Source organism: Bactrocera neohumeralis, chromosome 5 (assembly GCF_024586455.1).
Source record: "Bactrocera neohumeralis isolate Rockhampton chromosome 5, APGP_CSIRO_Bneo_wtdbg2-racon-allhic-juicebox.fasta_v2, whole genome shotgun sequence".
NCBI lineage: Eukaryota > Metazoa > Arthropoda > Insecta > Diptera > Tephritidae > Bactrocera > Bactrocera neohumeralis.
This window is the reverse complement of record NC_065922.1, coordinates 24,292,061-24,310,901: the sequence shown is the minus strand read 5'-3', so window position 1 is coordinate 24,310,901 and position 18,841 is coordinate 24,292,061. Positions and strand designations below refer to the sequence as shown.

The window sequence follows — 18,841 nt, the reverse complement described above, 5'->3', positions numbered from 1 at the left end:
GAACGTTGGAACATTAACATGGATAGTGTAGAAATGAGATGGTGTAGCTTCATCGAAGTAGTATTTCTTGGATATCTCAAATATCAAACACATACCATATCAGCAGTATCTTCATATTTATGAAACATATTATACTTATATGTAAATACATACATATGTATATTTTGTTTATATTGACATATGTATTTATAAAAAATATAAACTAAATTAATTATAAAATTTATTGAATACTTATATGCCTACGTACACACATCTTTAGTATTATACACATTTTTTGTTTTGAGTTTGGTTCATGTTTTTAAAATAAGTTTGACTTTATTCGTCGACTCCTCTTCTTCCTTCTCTTCGTTTAGTATATAAGCAAGAGGATCGTCATTAACGGATTCCATTAAATTATGGCACGTCTGATTAATCGGAAACATAAACGACAGGTCAATATCGTAACGTGGTAGCTTTTCCCTAGAAAATGTAGTAGGTTATGGATTTAAGTATTGTTACTAGTTCATATGTACGTACACTTAAAAATGCATATTATGTCATAATATAACATAAATAAACTGATTATTTATGTACATTTTGGTAAAGTATTATTATTTTTATATTTATACACACATAAAGTGTAATAAGTTAAAATACCTCAAGAAGTTTATGACATTATCGCCCAGTTGCGGTTCTCGCGACAACAACAAAGCTGATAAGTAACGCGGTGATTTTTTCTTTTCCGCACAATGCATTACTAGGCTCCACGATTTGTAGTCTGTATCGATGACGTAAGTGTTGTAGATGCCCTCATCTGTAAAAATAGTGATTCTATAATTATTTTGAAGAAAAAGCAACTTGTAGTTATATATTTATTGTAATTTCAAAGCATAAAAAAATAAATATCATAAAAATACGAAAAGTGTTTTTAATCTTATATGTATAGAAGAAATATGTATATTTTTAATTGGCACCTTTTAGGGAAGCCGCCGAAACTTGTTAGATGAAAACATATATTTATTTGATTTTTCACCGCTCTGACAGAATTAATTATTAATTTGATAAATTACTCAAATCTGCTTTTAGAATACCATCTCATCAAACTTGACCCGGACTAACAATAAAAAAAAAATAAATTTTTACGTATTTTAATAGAAAAAGCCGTAAAAATACGCTTTTGAGCCAATAGAGACGTTTAATTAAATTTTCAATATACATATGTACTTTTTAGAAGCCTCAGCCGGGATGGCCTTCAGTGACTTCAGCGAATATTAATTTTTTTCGGTTTCTGCTCATTTTTGGAGCGCCATTCGCTTCATTTGACGTATTTTTCATAAACACACGTCTCGACACCAGTAATGATGATTTTGGTGAGTGTAGGGTCCTCTATGTTGTCAAGCATCTGCTTTTACTCTACGTCCTTTTGTTGTTGTTGACAGTCCTTGGACGGATAAAAATCCGGGTCCGTTACGGTTACGTAGACTCGACTGTCATGGGAACGGACGTCGTTTTGTAATAGATTCCGGTCATTTGCTGTGAGTCTAGCATTGACACGCTTTATACCCAAAACATTAACGAAAATGTTAACCAAAATGTATTAAGTCGATCCATAAGACATATTGAGATTCTCTGCTTCCTGTCTGATGTCAACCCGACGATTTCCAAGCCCTGTTTTTTAACGTTTTCGACTATTCCTTATCAAGGGAGGATGGATGGCTGGTTTCAGGCAAGTTTTCAATAACTTCATGGCTTTGTCGAATGCAGTGTGCTTGTCTTCGTGCTAAGGACTTAGGCATCCCAAAGCCACTCTGAAACATTTTCAACGATTTCGTCGTCATAATTTCACAAAAACAAACTTTCTAGAAAACTTTTTTGTTCACTCTTCTTTCTATGGTAAAAATCGCCAGACAAACTTTTCGTGTCGTAAGCGAATAGCTAACAAACACACACTAACAATTTATGTACATATGGCGATCAAATTTTACGAACATAAAAAGGGTTGTACCAATCTAGCAAAAAATTGTGGCCAAGTCCGGTTCAAATTTGATGAGATGGTATATATGTATATATTTTTCACTGTAATATTAAAAATAATTAATAACAGATAGTATATTATTTACTATAATTATGTATTTTAAAGTTTTTAAGGTTTTTGCTTACAAATATCCTCGGTGTGCATCCAATGCGCCGGTGTTTCGAAATCAGGTATGTACCAGGTAATGTTGCCCTGTAATTTCTCACGCAATGGATCCTCGGCGAAAATATAACTAAAATTCATGGTTATCTAAAAGAAAAGTGGAAAATTATGATATAAATTACATGAAAATATATTTGTAAATTAGAAAACTGATATGAAAATTGGTATTTGAATAAGCGAAAATACTTTCGAATTCGAAATAAATTAATATATAATTATTAATTAGTTTAAGTTAATGCCGTTATTTATATCAAATTCTGTTCATAAGTCAGGTAATCAAATTTGACTCGGACACTTGCTCATACATATGTATGTATGTATTTAAATATGTCTAAATTAATCTATAAGCACTTTTACTTAACAACAAATGCTACATACTATATATAGTTGCTTTCGTACTTGAACTAATTTCGCTCAAATGAAGGCCGATCACAATCTATTTTGACGCTATGGATTATTTCATTGTCTCTGTATACGTATGTATATGTACTTGTATATGTACATACATATGTATTTACCCTAAGAAAGTTTAATCTTTAAATTAAATACATGTATAATCTCTTAGAACTCTCTTCAATCTACTCTTGGAGAAAATAATTCGAGTTGCAGAACTAAATAGAGAAGGTACCATCTTTTATAAGAGTGTATAGCTGCTGGCGTACGCCGATTATATTGATATAATTGGCCTCAACAACCGCGTCTATCTTGGAACCAGTATTAACAGCAACAACAATGTCAGCCTCGAAATCCAACACAGATAACTCTTGCCAACAGGTGCTACTTCGGACTGAGTAGGCAATTGAGGAGTACAGACCTCTCTCGACGAAAAAAAACCAAACTTTATAAGTCACTCATTATTCTCGTCCTGCTATATGGTGCAGAGGCATGGACGATGACAACATCTGATGAGTCGAGCTGGACTTAACCTGCCAACCCTCTTTTTATTACAATTCCTTTGTCATATAATATCAAAACAAAAGTTGAAAAGAATGTAGAAATGTTATAAGTATTGGGTACTTACATGTTGATCCTCGGCGGAGAATGTAAAATCGCTTTGCATGCAGGCATATTCTGGCAACTCTTCCGTCGATGCATAATACTGGACAACATACCAGAACCCCATCATTGATTCCAGATCAAAATTGCGTATGGCACGAACCTGCAAAGAAATTTACACATTCCATCATATACTTCTAAATGAGTATAATCGTTAAAAGGTAAAATATTTTAAAATTTTTATAATAAGAGTATCCAGCTAAGGTTGTTCTCCTGTTTTCGTGTCAGCGAAGTTAATTCGGTGCAACAGCCTATCATTTATCTGTTCTGAACATTATGATAGGTATATAAGTATGTCAATATTTATCTTATCTTGGGAGTTGCGTATATAAAAAAAATCGAAATCCGTCTCGGATAAGATCCTTTTAGTTGATGACGATCACTTGACGTTTAAACATAGTCTATGTTTTGATGATATGAGACTGGAATATCACGTCCGGACCAGAAGTGTTGCTTACAAATAGAGGTCTTATATTGCATAGGTAACTGTAGGCAAAATATAGGAGGACTTTTTAATTCAAATTATGCGAGAAAACCCATTTATCGAAATATTATTTCTAGGCTGGTATGATTGTCAGTGACATCTGTACCAAATACTACGTCCAGTACGGCTATCGACATCAACTGATGACCAACATGTCAATAAAATAAAGGAATTTTCGCTTGAGAATCGACGATTAACAGTCAGAGATCTTACTGGAACCGTTGGAATATCAGAAGGATCGATGAAAACCATTTTGACATAATAAAAAATTGGTTCCAAAATCACTAAATTTTTCCGAAAAACAGGGTTGCGGTTACGGTTGTAAAACAATGCTTGCCGGCTACTAGGATGTCATGAAAAATACTACTATTAGCGATGAGTATTGGATCAATGCTTATGACCCGGAAACAGACGATCGCAGAATATCGTGGAAAAGGGGAGCCAAAGCCGAAAAAACACGTCAAATCAGGTCAAAATCTAGGCTACGTTGAGAGTTTTCTTCAACTATCGAGGTGTAGTACATTCCGAATTTCTTCCGACCGGCCAAATTGTCAACAAGAAATACTTTTTGAGTGTTATGCGTCGCTTGCGCGAATCAATTCGTAAAAAGAGATCGGGATTATGGGCCGACAACTCTTGGTTTTTGCACCACTATAATGCGCCGTCGCATACTGCATTGATTCCTCGTGAGTTTTTCGCCAAATTTTCAATCAATACAGTGGCACAACTAACGTATTAGTTTCGTGTGACTTCTGGCTGTTCCGCAAAACGTTTTCAGTTAACTGAAGGCATTAGACGTGAATTTCTACGCAAATTGAACGTCATTCCTAAAATTGGCTTTAATAATGGGTTTGAGGATTGGAAAAAACATTGGCACAAATGTATGGGGGCCAAGGGAGATTACTTTGAGGGTGACAACATAGATTCTGAAGAATAAATTATGAACAAAGTCTTACTATAGTTTAAGATAGCAATCCGCCCAGCCGTCCAGCAGGATCCGTCCTAGCATACTGACAATAGGTAGATGGCAAGCTTTTGTAGAGAGTTTTTACAAATTCAACACGTCAAAGACGAGATACTCATGACAAATCTCAAGTTGAAGACGCTGGTAATACAAAAATAGTTTGTCCTCCTAAAATGATAAAGACATTTGTCAAATGTCACGACAAATGTTTAAGAAGAATGGTGTCACGTGGTGTGGTGCAATATTTTCTGGATGAAAAAAAAACGGTATGAAGAAAGAACGTTGGTACAGTGGGTGGGAACAGCTCTCTCTCTATGGTATATTTTTTCTATGAATGAGTGAGAAAGGTTGAACTAATTGAATATATTGGCCGAACAAAACTCCAGAAGGTTTTGAAAGATTGTAACTTTTTTTAAAGATGAAAACCCAAAATGTGAACTATTGTTGCGATTACCCTTAAGATACCGACTGAATGGTTCTAAAACTCGCTGAATGGATATAACAGTGAGCTGTCTGAAGAATAAGTTGGAATCATAAAGCCAAGCAAAGACGATGGAATTCAGGAAGAGAAAATATATCGCGGTGGACAGCCGTTGGAATTTAGGTGACTGCTTTAAAATCAAAAAATGTGTCTAAAAGCAAAAGTATGAAGGGAATTAACTGTCTCTCGTTTTATCTATATTAAATTACTTTTTCTTTCGCAGCATTTCACTCATGCACATTAAAAATGGCAATTATCCAACGCCCACTAGAATCTTAAACTAGCAAAGTTGATGAGTGTACAACAACAAAAACAACAACAGAAAAAGGAATTCAACTAAATGGATCACATTTCGAATGCGCAAACGCGATGGCATTCTGTCAACAGAAGCAAAAAACAAAAAAATCCGCTTTTAGTTGGCCATGAATTTGGCTCTATCTTGAGAGCGTCGCGCGCTCAGACTTGGCCACTTAGAAAGTGTGATTGATTTTTGGCGCGGCCAAAACGGTACATCGCCCAACGCATGCGCACACGCTCATTGCCTGCCGCGCTTACTCCAGCCACACACACAAACACAAATACACACACATGCATAGATGCTGGCGCTTGACTTGGCCTGACCAAGGTGGCGGTAGGCAGCAGCGATTTACTCGTCTGCGCGCGGTCGTTTCTTTTCCGTCATTCTGATAAATGTGCAGTGTCGCGTGTGCCGCATATTGATGAGATTCCATTTGATGAAAAACGTATTTACATTAAAGTTTTCTATTTTTTCGCATTACACGGCTGTTGCTGATTTAGTTGTTGTGGTTGCTGTTGTTTTGGTGGCTGTCGCTCAAGCAAAAGGTATTTAGAATGCGAGCGCATGCGGTCACAACAGCAGCCGCATCAGCAATTCAACCGTACATACTTGCATGTGTGCCTGTGTGTGTCTGTGTGTGATTGGGATAGTGTAGATGTGGTGGCGCGTCCAACCATCCAGATTAGTACGCGGCGCGCAGCTTTGGCGCAAGGGGAGCGGATTATGTGTGTGGCATGTTTGGGCGTACTGCCAAGTGCAGAAAAGAAAGTGTATATTTGGAATTATTTGGAATTGCTATTTTCTGTTTCAGTGCCCGCTTGACATCGCGCACACATGCACACACATGTCTATATATACAGTACATATGTATAGTATCTATACGTTGCTAGCGGCATCTCGGCATCCCGGCAAGTGATGCGCGATCGACAGTCGCCGGCGTTGCACGTCGCTGTGATCTAGTTTGTTTGCAAAAAGAAAAGCGCGTGCAATAACTCACAGGTGAACACACACCGCAAATATCCACCAAAACACACACAAATCGATACTTTGGCAATTTTGTATGGAAGGTGTGTTTCGAGTGGAATGTAAATTATTTAGAACAAAATCGAAAATGCAGCGCAAATTTGCATACTTTAATTGAATGTTCCATTTGGCACCAATCTTATGATTTATGTGACGAATTGCGGATTCATTGCAGGCTAATCATTTAGTAAAAGCTTTTGGTATGCGCTTAAAGTTTTTGGCGAAATCAGTAAGCTATATTAGCGTGATAGCGTGCGATTTCATAGTTATGTGAAACATTATGTTTTTGGTAGACCCTAGTTCTGGGGGCGAAACCTATACGCGTATTTATTATAAAAAATCGAACCACATCCTTTCCAATTTGTTTGAATCCATGTAATCAGAATTGACTCGGATTTGCATATATACACTCAAGATCAAATTTGAACCGGACTGGTTCATTCAAACTATGAGCGCAAAAATAATCGATACAAATATTTTGGTTGGATTGGTACAATGCTTTTTATATACTTGTGAAGTTTGATCTCCATATGACAATTAGTGTGCTTTTCGAAGCTGTCTGTTTACGAAGCCAAAAGTTTGTCTGCTGCTTTTTATATTTTGGATCCATTGACGCATTGTGCGGCCCCTTAAGCGGATTTTACAATTTCAAAAACAAAAAAAGTCCTAAGGAGTCCAAATTTGGCAAGCAACGGTGGTTGAGTAGGACTCTCGTTTCATATTTGGCCAAAAAGTTAGTCGCAATCATGTTAGAATGTGACCGGGAATTCAAGTCTTTTGGAACGATTCTAGACTTAACACGTTTCATACCCAAAACAGTAACCAAAATGACTGAGTCGATCCACTAGAAATGTTGGGATCCTCTGCTATCTCCCTACATACATATATTCAACTAAAAGTCATCCCCTCCTCCGATCTCTCTTAAATTATGTAGGTATATTGTTCGAACAGCCATTCTCACTTTGTTCGCAATTCTGTTATAAATTACAGAGGAATTCGGATAATGGCAAGTTGAGGTACCCTAAATTCGGCAAATATTCCTAATATTACTTAGACACGATTTTATTTAACGTGGTTAAGTCGATCAATATCCATAAAAATAGTTAGTAGTGCAGATATGATTACCATGTGGCTTTACACTATCTAGTTCTTGGTTTGATATATTTTAAAATAATTTTAATTCGTCAAGTAGGTAGGTAGAATCGATGCCTGAAAACGAATCTAGGCCTTTGGGAGGCCCATTGGGAAACCACTAGGACTAAAGTCCTCTCTCACACTATTAATACTTTCTGAACCACCTTCCAATCCTGTAAGAAACCTTCTACCGATAGTTGCCATGCTTTTCATAACAAAGCCTGAACGAAGTATAGTCGCTGTTCTGTATTGTTCTGTAGTCTCTTCCTCTTCTACCTCTTGACAGCTTCTACAATAGTGTTCCCAGGCATGCCATCTTTTTTTTGTGAGTTTTAATAGTCGGCATATTGGCCCCATTTTCCATTCATGTCATGTTTTCTTGCTTGCTGAGCAAGTTGGGTATGGATTCCACGGAGAGTCAGCTATATCGACAACATGTTTTTTGTTTAAATATAAAATATTCGTAATTTTAAATCATCATTATGGGAAAAATATTGATTCATCATTTCATTCCTGAGCATGAGAGAGTGTGCGATCTAAGTGGACTATACACGAGGAACGGAGTCCAAGGTATGCAAAGATGTAACGGTTTGTTGTCAAGGTTATGGAAGGTCAAAGAAGTACGTTCACATTTCAAGAAGAACAAAGTACTGTTTATTCCAGAGACATTATTGAAGCTAAAGACAAATCGTATCCCAAAAAGGGTACCGAAAAGTTTAAACATCACAATGATCCCTATAGATGGTTTCATTCAAATATTTTTCAAACAGCCAAATCAGATAGCAATGGTGTTAAATTGGTTAATTTCGGTTAGATGAATCATCGTCTTAGTTACTTTTTCCTGTTTCTAAAACTGAAGCGAATGGTTGTGGATTCGCTACCACTAAGTATTCTGTTTTAATTGTGGGAGCTCGTTTCAAAGGGCACACCAGTGATATTGATATACAATTTTGCACACGTACTTTTCTCCCTAAGAAATTGCTCATATGTCGGAAACGCCGAAATCGAACTTAGGTAGCATCGTTCAAATGCATATCTAAACCCATTTTCGTTAATTTTCGATGACAAGGTGCAGCATTTCGACTATATTGTGCTAAATGCTACTGATTGATTGGCGTAAGTCTTTAATATAACATACTCCCAGAGAAAATTAGTTAGAGGCATTAAATCGCTTGATTTTGGCGGTTATTTGTCTGAACCATTTCATGAAATTAATGAGTCGACAAACTTTGAAACAAAACGACAAACGTGAAACATGAGGCCCGCGCCGATTTCATCAAATTATGGGAAAAAAGGTCGGCCAATAATGTGCTATAACACTCGCTATTGATGGTAACGGCAATTCCTGCCTCGTTTCGAAAGAAATGAGGCCCGTATATGCCTCATACCACAATCGGCACCAAACTGTTAATTTTTGTGGTTCAATTGCCTTTGCTGAACCACACAAGGATTTGAGTTACGCCAATAGCGACAATTTTGTATGTTGACGTAGCCATTAAGCTGGAAATGGATCCCATCTGAGAAAATGATTTTTCGATAGCCACTGGTTTCAGTAGCCACCGGAGAACATGAATTTGCGTAATAATCTTGGACAATGTCCAGGCGTTGTACCAAAGTGAAAGTGACATAATGAAATGGCAAATCTTACTGATTATACTGACGAAATTTGACGCAAGTCCGCCACGAGATGTCAAAATCACGTCATTCCTATTGGTAGACGCTGTATATCACTTCACTGTGCTTTTAGCCTAATCCCAATTAGCGCGTAATAAACAAAATAAGTATTACATCATTGGTGGCCACCAATTTAAACTGAATTACAGTTAGTAAGAAGTTAAATTATTTGTGGATATATTAACCGCTGTTTACGCAAATTTATTGCTAAAAAATAATTACTGACAAATTTTTTGCGAATTATTTCGGTACATGAAAAAATATTGCGTTGAACACATACATACATACATATGTATGTATATCATATACATATATGTATGAACACATATGCTTATATAAACACAATTTCATCGATAAAACTCATTAATTTCTATTGAAATGTATTACAACATTGTTACTTTCATCAACAACTGATAAATAAATAGAGTAATTAATATAATTTGTATGTATTTTTGTATGCACATTCCTACACACATGTAAGTAAGCATGAATTTAATATTAAATCATTCAAGCATGCTTCGCATACCCCAGGAAATACTGATAATATTATATTTTTTGCTCACAGTTTCCGTTAAAAACAAAACCGCATACATACACACACACTCACACCCACGATATAGCTGATATCACTATAGTAACTGTAATATAACGAACTCACATTCGGACAACGTTTTTTTAAATCGGTGCGCTTCTTCGACACATAACTGTTGAAATTCATCCAAGGTGAGACGAATTCAAAACTCAACAGCGCGCTCAAGAAGAAGAACAATGTCGCAGCTCGCCAAGATGACATTTTTACTTTCAGCGTCTTTTTAATAAAATTTCTTTTAATTTAACTTTTCTGCATAAAATGTCGCGGCTATTTCACTTTCTTTCTTCAGCCGTTTGTTTACTTCGTCCCATAACAAATAGATGCGCGTTGCCTCGGCGAACGTGTGTAGAACACCAACTGTTGGTGAAATTGCAAATTTCGTACAACTCAATTCAAAAATAAAAAAAAAAAAGAGCGGAGAACTATTTTGACATTTTGTACTTTTTACAACAAAAATATTTTACGCCATTCCCGACCGGCAGCGATGCGCTAACTGGCTACGATTGTGTTGTATGCTAAGCGATGGCGCGCTGCGGAGCTCCAGCGATTTGTAAATGGTAGCGACGATTGTGGAGCGTAAAATACTATGTACATATAAAGAAAAAAATAGCAATTAAAAAAAGTAATAACAAAAAAGTCAAATGAAATGAAATAAAATTGCGGATAAGAACACTCGCCACTCGATGTTGCTGTGTATTTGTTGTAATTTGTGTTGATGGCCTGCTAAAGTCATTGTCGCTATTGCTCACATTGTTGTTGCTGTTATGTTTAGAGTGCCCCTGTAGGAATATTTATGGGTTGGTATCTTGGGTGACTAGGGAGACCTTCCAAAAATTTTGGCCTTTTATTCCTTGGATGTTCATTCGATTGGTGGGTGCAACTTATAAATTGTAAATTATTATAAATTGAAAAAAAAATCGTTTTGAACCCAATCTTACTAAAAGTTTGGCTAAGGTTGGTTAGCATATGACTAATTTCTTTTTCGATTGCGTGTCTTAGCTATTATTAGGTTCGCAACTAAGTTCTCGCTGTTTATCAATGAAAATGAAATTTTATTGTAAGGAAATTGTTAAAATGACTTATTCGAAGTATTGCCCACCGCTAGTCATAATTTTTCCTAATCTTTCTGGAAAAGCTCGAATATCATTACTGTAAAAGTGTTCGTCTTATGATGTTATCCAAGAATCAAACCAAATGCCGTCTTGTGATTAGAACTGCTTCAGTGAAAGATCATGTGCCATCTAACGGAACAATTAATAATCGGACGGTGCAATATCTAAACAATATGGCGGGTGGGGTAGGTTTCAACTGGTTTGGCAACGTGAGACCTAGCGTGTCATGCAACAGAATCACTTTTTCGTGCCTCTCCTGGTATTTGAGTCATAAAGAATCAAATTTTCTTATTTAAGAATCAGCCCAATGGCTCCCAATACTGAAAAAAGCTCTTCTTGCGTTTGACACAGATACTCTTCGAGCAACAACTCTTATGAATCGGCTCAATAAATTTTGGTTAATGTTTTGGGTATGAAGCGTGTTAATGCTGGACCCGACCCGTAAAACGTAGCTAATGACCCCACTTTCATCAAATGCATTACTCTAGACGCGACGTGAGCGAAGTCATGAATATGAATACGAAACACTTAGAGAAAGGCACTCGAAAACCGAAATTCGTTGAAGGCACTGAGTCCCAGCAGAGCCTATGGATTAAGGGTGGGTATGCTTGTAATGGTAATCAGTCGCCTATATTGAGATAATAAAGATTTCTATTAAAATAAGTGAGAATTTAGTACATTTTTATAAGACAAGCACAATTTTCATGTACATATGTACAAACTAACAAAAGATCCAGTCTAGAATCTAGTTTCAAAAACTTTCAAGAATTCTGCAAGTTATTTCAGACATATATTTTTGCTTTTTAAGCAGCATAAAATTGCTTTTAAAATCCCAAATTTCCCAGAAACATTCCAAAATAACCGGTGCTGGCGCATCTTAGAGAAACAAAATTCTCAATTTTAAAAGAGAGTTGAATTTTGAAGTTGCCTACTGATAAAGAATTGAATATGAAAAACGACGATTATGCGAAAAATCAATAATGTCTTTCACAATGCTGAGAAAATAAATAAAAAGTTTAACGATTTGAGTAGAGAGTTTATGCAATAACAGAAACGAAACGTAAGATGCCCCCATTTAGATAAGGGGTTACATGGATTTACGGGTTTCAAAAAAACGAATTTCGTTATTGTCTTGTTAAATTCCACAACACCTCTAGAATATTGTCCTAAGTTTTCAAGTTGATCCGAGTAATAGTTTCGGAGATACGGCCTTGAGAACTTCTGCGCTCGAGGCTAGCTAGGCGAAGTACGTCGTCTTTAAACGCATTTTCCTCGCAATTGTGTTTTTGAAGTCGGTAGACAAGATTTCTCAAGAAATACTCAACCGATCTTCATGAAATTTAATACATGTTAATTACAACTATTTGAAAAAAAAAATTCGCGAAATTCTCACTAAAATTTTCATTTTTTTGTAAAAATGTCTGCGAAAAATACCATTTTCAGTTTTTAGTTCTAAGTTTTAAGTTAAGGTTTTAACTAAAACACGTACTTTTTCACTTTAGAGGATCCTGTAAGGAGATATCCTGCCAACGCGGGCGTATCTTTTTTCCGAGGGGTGACGTCGCAATGGCCGAGTTAAAAATATTTTTTCCAAAAATTTCAGAATTTTTTTGTTAATGGTATCAATAATAATAATAATATTTCATTTTTTATATGAGAATAAAATGCTGAAAAAAGGCCGAGGTAACGCTCATAATTCCTACTACTGCCATATGGCTGGCAAGTACGCAAAGGAAATCCGTAATGAATTAATTAAATATTCCTTACATTTCATATAACAAAAGTATATTAAATATAAAACAGTTTCAATTGGATATATTGTATATTGAGTTGAAAACAAAACTTTTATTTAAAAAATTAAATTTTTCAATATAAAAATAAGAACCATCAAAATATTATAATTAATTTATATGATTTCAATGTTTTGAGTTTCTTGATTAACCGATTCAATATCACTCACATTGAGCTCGCATTTTTTTCGAATAGAATTTTTTCCTACAGGGCAAGTACTTACAAATAAATACAGAATAACTAATTCATGTTTTACATATGTATTTATGTGCGTATTTTTTATTCTCATTTTTAAATTACACATATATTTGTTTTGTCTTGACAGCAGCAGCGATGAAACATCAAACGCGCAATAATAATAAAATTTATTAGTATTTTTCATTTCCAATATACTTAGCACACAACATATACACATATTTGTTGGCTCCTACTCACACTCATTCTTGTTCTGTTTCTTATTTGACGACTATTACTTGAAACATAATCATTGAGCAATTTTTGAAATATTTTCGCTCGTGCATAGAATATAAATCACATACTCATGAGCTAGTTCTCAAACACATACACATTCATTTATACATATACATGTATACGAATGTGTATGAAATTCTGATTTTGTGAAATTGAGCAAAGTCAGCGCATGCCGAATGGCGCTTCCACTACTTTATATACATTCATAGCCATGAATGTGTGTATATCCATTAACTTTCGCTTGGATTTGTGGGGCGTCAAGGAAGTGCGTAAAGTGTGCGATCACCCTGCTAGGCGGCGCAGCAGCGCTTGTGCTCTGGCATTGCGATCGCACTGGTCTGGCCTGGCATTGCACGACTTGACTGCCGGTGCTTGCATTTTCTTATCTCGCGTCATAAAAACGAAGCGGCTTTTCATTCGCATGTCATTTGACTGCAACGGAATGCTGAGAAGGCACAGTAATGCAAGAATAGATGAAAACGCCCGATTATTAGCGTGATGAGTTTATTACCATACATTTTTATGTACTTATCTAGATGATGTTTTGAATGCTCAGTGGTTGTCGGCGGATGGCAGATCATAGAAGATATTAGTTAATTGTACGGCTCTCTTCGATTGTTCGATAATTAGGAGTCTAACGTAATTTAGAATTGAATTAAGTTGTCTTTAGACAGTATCATATACGGATGGAGGTTCGGCGCCCTCACAAACCAAGGAACTGATTTTGAAATTATAAGAATGACAGGTTCAAGAAGCTTTTAAAAAATTTCCGCCCGGAATTCTTTACATACTGATAATTTCCACCAACATGTAACATAAATATATTTGAAAAAAATTTTGAGTATGGGAAGTAAGTTGAAAGTTTGGTGGCTTATTAGCCGAAACTATTGACATGACGTAGTATACGTATCACATGATTGAGTCAAGGTGGCTAGTTGGCAAGTAGGATATTAATTTGAACTACAAACAATGTTGATATTGTTGTTGTAGCGGCAGAATTATGCCGAGTTGACAGTCTTGGACGGATAAAAATCTGGGTACGTTCCGGTTATGCAGACCAGACTGTGTGGGAGCGGACCAATGTTGATCGGTAACATCGATCTTGTAAAATGATCCAACTTAAGTCGAATATGCTCTCTGTGGTGCGATAACTTATAGTCATCATGAAGATAATTCCATAAAGCCACTGTCATAAAAACCTTAGCAAAATGTTCGGACAATCGATTGTGAAAAGTTTCTCTTGAGGCGAATTTTTCAACAGCAAAATCAGTCAGCACAGACAGGAACAGGTAGTAATTACTTAACATAAGAACTCGGCCTTCGGAGCTTTTGAATAGTCTCTATCGTCATTTGTGGCCTGTTGTTATTCTGATGGAACATTATTTTTTTCCAAGACTGGTTCTGTTTGTATGATTCCTTCCTTCAGTTGGCAAGATAGTACAATTCCTAATTAGGAGTTTGGCTGTAAGAGAACAGCTCATAGTAGATAATTATCTGCCAATCTCAACAAAAGCATAACAAAATCTTGCAGACCGTCAATCTTGGCTTGGCTCCTCTACCGCCGGCTCAGCTCTGTACGACCACAACCGCTTTCACTTGACTTTGTCATCAGTAACGCACTATCTATTACCGTTAACCGACCGCTTCTGTAATTGATCGATTTTGCAGCTCCTTGCGGATGGAATTTTGGTCTATGAGGTTTTTTTCGCGCTTACTCGTGTGGCACCCATGGATTGAGCTTCTTTTTCTAATACTATTGACGGAAAAATACGGCTGGAGTTCAACGGATACTGGGATAGGCGGGATTTTCGCTGATCTGGCTCTGTTGCACTCCAAAAGAAAATAATACATTTCGTAAAGAATTTAATTTAAAAAACTCCACTGTGCGCCACAGCATTTTTCACAGTTTTCCATAATTCAAAAGGGGTTCCACGCATTAGACTGTCAATGTGCTGCGTGTAACGCTTCCGCTGTTGCGATTTTTCTAATTAAGAATTTTGCTGTTGCCTTCAACTTCAATATTTTTAGATATCGTCACGCACTTAGTCTCCACTTCGCTGCACCACCGCACCCGCCCAAGCATCACAAGCAGTAAATCGCTGATTGCAGGTCATCCGTGGCATTTCGAATTGGTCGCTGTGAAACATCTCTAACACTTCGCAATGGAATATGCAGCCGTCAGCTATTCGTAAGACACTTGATTACACAGATTTAGCTAGGCGAATTTTCATTTTCCATTTTAATAAGTATGTGTGCGAAAATCTGGCGGCATGCTATAGATGTATAGTATAGGTTTATATCTATATAGATGTGAGTATGCAATGTCACGGATCACGGAATGACAGAAATGGCCTCTTACTGATTTGAATTGTAATATTACTAATACATAAATATTTGTTTATATGTTGTTATGTACTCAAAGCATTCAAGCATTGAAGTTACTTTAATCTTGTTAAGAATTCGATAGACTCCTTCAACTTATTTCATATACAAAAATACATACCTGCGAATTAACTATATTGCTTATTTGAAAAGGAAAACTAAAATGTTTCAAAACTTTTTTTCACTTTTTCTCTTTTCTTTTGGTGAATATTAAGAGATGATGGCTTCCCATCAATGCTTGTACAAGAAGACATACCTATATTATGATTAAAACCGCATGAATACCAGAGTTGCAATGGAACTGCGGTTGAAGATTCTGAACCACAACAATTTTGTAATTAAATTACTTTGAATAGGTTTCTTCACATTGCCACCAGAAATTATTGGTTGATTGTTGTTGATTAAAAGAAGGTCTAAAGCCGAGGCAAGTTGAAAATTAAGCTTTGCAATGCCCACATTTAGAGGAGTTAAAGTTTGTGGTAGGGTTTGGAATATTGCAATAATTTCACATATGTTCGTTTGAATCTGAAAACGATAGATTATCAAAGTGCCGCTAAATGATCACATCTGACAGTGGAAGAAGACAAAACAGGTGATGCCGATGATTATTGATAATATTAACATCTTTCGATTGCATTCCTTATAATACAGATTACTGCATCGCGGAAATTTCTCCTAGTGATTCCTTCTCTGCTCACACAGCTGCGAGGGATTTGTGGGTGGGGTGAAGCCGTTGGAGTAGAGGTGTGAGCTTATTCATGGCTGGATCGAACTTAAGAGGGAGGGTAGGAAATGTAGTCTTCTGGCTGGAAATTTCAACCAACTCTAGTTTCAATCTGCTAGATCATTGTAGCGTCTTTCAAGCGAAATTGGCTGCCATCAATGTTCGAAGCTTAATTCAGAGAGATTGAATGCACACCTTTCTCATCCGATAGCCAAGCGGTTATAATTGCTTTGAACTAGCTGACTATGCGCTAAAACTGGTTAAGGAGTACATGACTTCGTTACGAATAGCATCAAGCTTCTTCCATATTAAACTTATATGGGTGCTCGGTCACAGCGGAATCGCTGGAAACTGTAAAGTCGATGCGCTTGCTAGGGAGGGCACCCTTTTAGAAGAAGCAGTCGGTTTACTGATGCCCTCTTGCGTTATAGCGTTCGATCTGTAGACCTCTAGTGAGCTCGGCTTGGGCGACAGCGAGATCTTTTTGGCTCAAATAGAACCATAAGAGGTTCCTCGAACTATTTACTCTTAGCAAAGTCAATATCGTCGCAATTGTAGGTATTCTGACTGGACACTGTATCTATATCTCGGTAGTCACACTTGCGGTGAACCTAGTGAAGAGGCTTGGATTGATATTCACCACTTGGAAACTCAAGGCATAAGTCAATCCAAGAAGATCTGGCGATACACTTTTAGGAGCTTATAGGAAAATCAAAAGTCGACCATTTGTTTAAGAGAAATCCATCGACCTAACCTAACCTAGGAAACATTAGACCTTAGTTCGCGGTGCAATCCTCATCTATTTATCTTAACCTAACCTAAGATATTATCACTAACCCGAAATTTTTCGTCATCAAAATTCATCACTACCTACTTGATAGATGAAGAGTGAAGCATGCGCTAAAGCGGAAAACTGGATTAGAGCAAACCTTTTAAACCTGTAAAACTGCGGGTGAGATTAGTACTATTATGGTGGTTCTAAGGAAGTATAATGAAACAAGACGAGTTTTTGCGAAAAACCTGAGATATTGACTATATTGAGCTAAGAAGATTAGGTTGAACTCCTGTAGCAAAAAAACTATCGCTCGGAGATATATGGATTTAGGAAGAAATTTATATACTAATAATTGATTTATGGCTAGACCGGCTTTAGTGAAATGTATTTAGAAGATAGTAAAATTGGATCGAACAAACTATAGATGCTCAAACAAATGGGCAGCAATTGTGGTGCTAACCTATTCTTCTTCTTCTTTATTGGCGTAGACAACGCTTACAGCCGGGTTTACAACAGCAACAAAAGAGGGGGTCGCTTATCGGAGGCTGTTGTGTGCTTTTCAATGGGGGTGTGTTTTTACGTGGCGATTCGCCTTCTTGCTTTAGCTCGCATACAAACGGATATTTTTTTGCCAACCAGAAGATACTTGGTCTAAGACCGGAAATCGTTAGCTGCTTGAGCCATATGTAAAAGGATGATTCCTAGCCATACCCAAGTGCATGGCGATCAGAGCACTTTCCTCAGTTTGTGAAGCGTGAACTTCTACACCTATCTCAATACTCCTATTGCTATAACTATAACTGATTTTAAGTCTTATGTCAAGAAATTTGTATTTTCATTCGCCATTTGAACCATTCACAATAGTGAAACTGATCTAAATTATGCAAAACAAAACTTGGTAACAGTGAAAATAGCGGAAATACCGCATACTCTCTTCTACGAATTCAATTCGATGGCTTTGTTGTTGTTTTTACATGTAATTTTTTTGGCAAAAGAGCAGAAGCGAGCAGAGAAACGGCGAATCTTCTTCTTCTCGTTGATACCAACAGAATTTTTCGAAAAAATAGTAAAGTATATGGTATACGATAATTGAAAAATGAAAACGAAAAACGTTTTGTCGGTATATGCAGTCCTGACAGCTCGAAAACTTCGCATTTTTGTATAATGAAAGATCCTGCGGCAGCAACAATTGAATTGGTGTGATTATGTCGGGAGGAGTTTCTTGTGTTTTGTGTACTGTCACTTTTGCCGATTAGACTCACTCTCGCCTTCGGTCAATTGTACGGTTTCTTCGTTAGTTGACATGTGTGCTCATGCATTGTGTTGGAACATTTTCAAATTGCACTTTTCATTTAAGTTGAATTGTTGAGAAAACGGATTCGAAAGTTCAATTGCATACTCATATACTCACATATGTATGTATGTATATGTATGTATTTTTAATCCGTTTTGGCTTTTGAAGTGCGTGCTACTGTCACTTGCCGTTGTCAACGCCATATCCATGCGTGTATGTGTGTGTGTGTGTGTGTGGCTAAGTGATTCGCATTGATTGTCATTCGCATTGTCAGCGCTTTGTTATTATTGCTATATATGTATGTGTGTGTGTGTGCTTGTCTTTCTTTCATTTATTTATTATTTGTAAAATTGTTATTGTTTTTATGTTATTATTGCGCTTCTTCGTTTTGCTGGAAAATTGCATTTAAC

The 18,841-nt window shown here is 36.5% G+C and overlaps 1 protein-coding gene across 1 annotated transcript; it reads right to left on the bottom strand.

Annotated features, from left to right (window-relative positions):
* Nucleotides 1-129: 129 nt before the first annotated feature.
* Nucleotides 130-10,411, bottom strand: LOC126758812 (uncharacterized). Its single transcript, XM_050473192.1, has 5 exons — nt 9,949-10,411; nt 3,198-3,335; nt 2,140-2,263; nt 637-793; nt 130-459 (listed from the first exon to the last, which is right to left on the bottom strand). The coding sequence occupies exons 1-5, from the start codon at nt 10,081-10,083 to the stop codon at nt 291-293; spliced, it is 723 nt and encodes a 240-aa protein (XP_050329149.1). The 5' UTR covers nt 10,084-10,411; the 3' UTR covers nt 130-290.
* Between the last annotated feature and the right edge of the window lie 8,430 nt (nt 10,412-18,841).

Excerpts from the sequence above, each read along its gene's own strand:
- LOC126758812 (XM_050473192.1), bottom strand. The coding sequence starts at position 10,083 with ATGTCATCTTGGCGAGCTGCGACATTGTTCTTCTTCTTGAGCGCGCTG. Across the intron at positions 3,336-9,948 it reads TAAAAAAACGTTGTCCGAAT|GTTCGTGCCATACGCAATTT; the intron begins GTGAGTTCGTTA and ends ATTTCTTTGCAG. Across the intron at positions 460-636 it reads AATGTCATAAACTTCTTGAG|GGAAAAGCTACCACGTTACG; the intron begins GTATTTTAACTT and ends TACATTTTCTAG.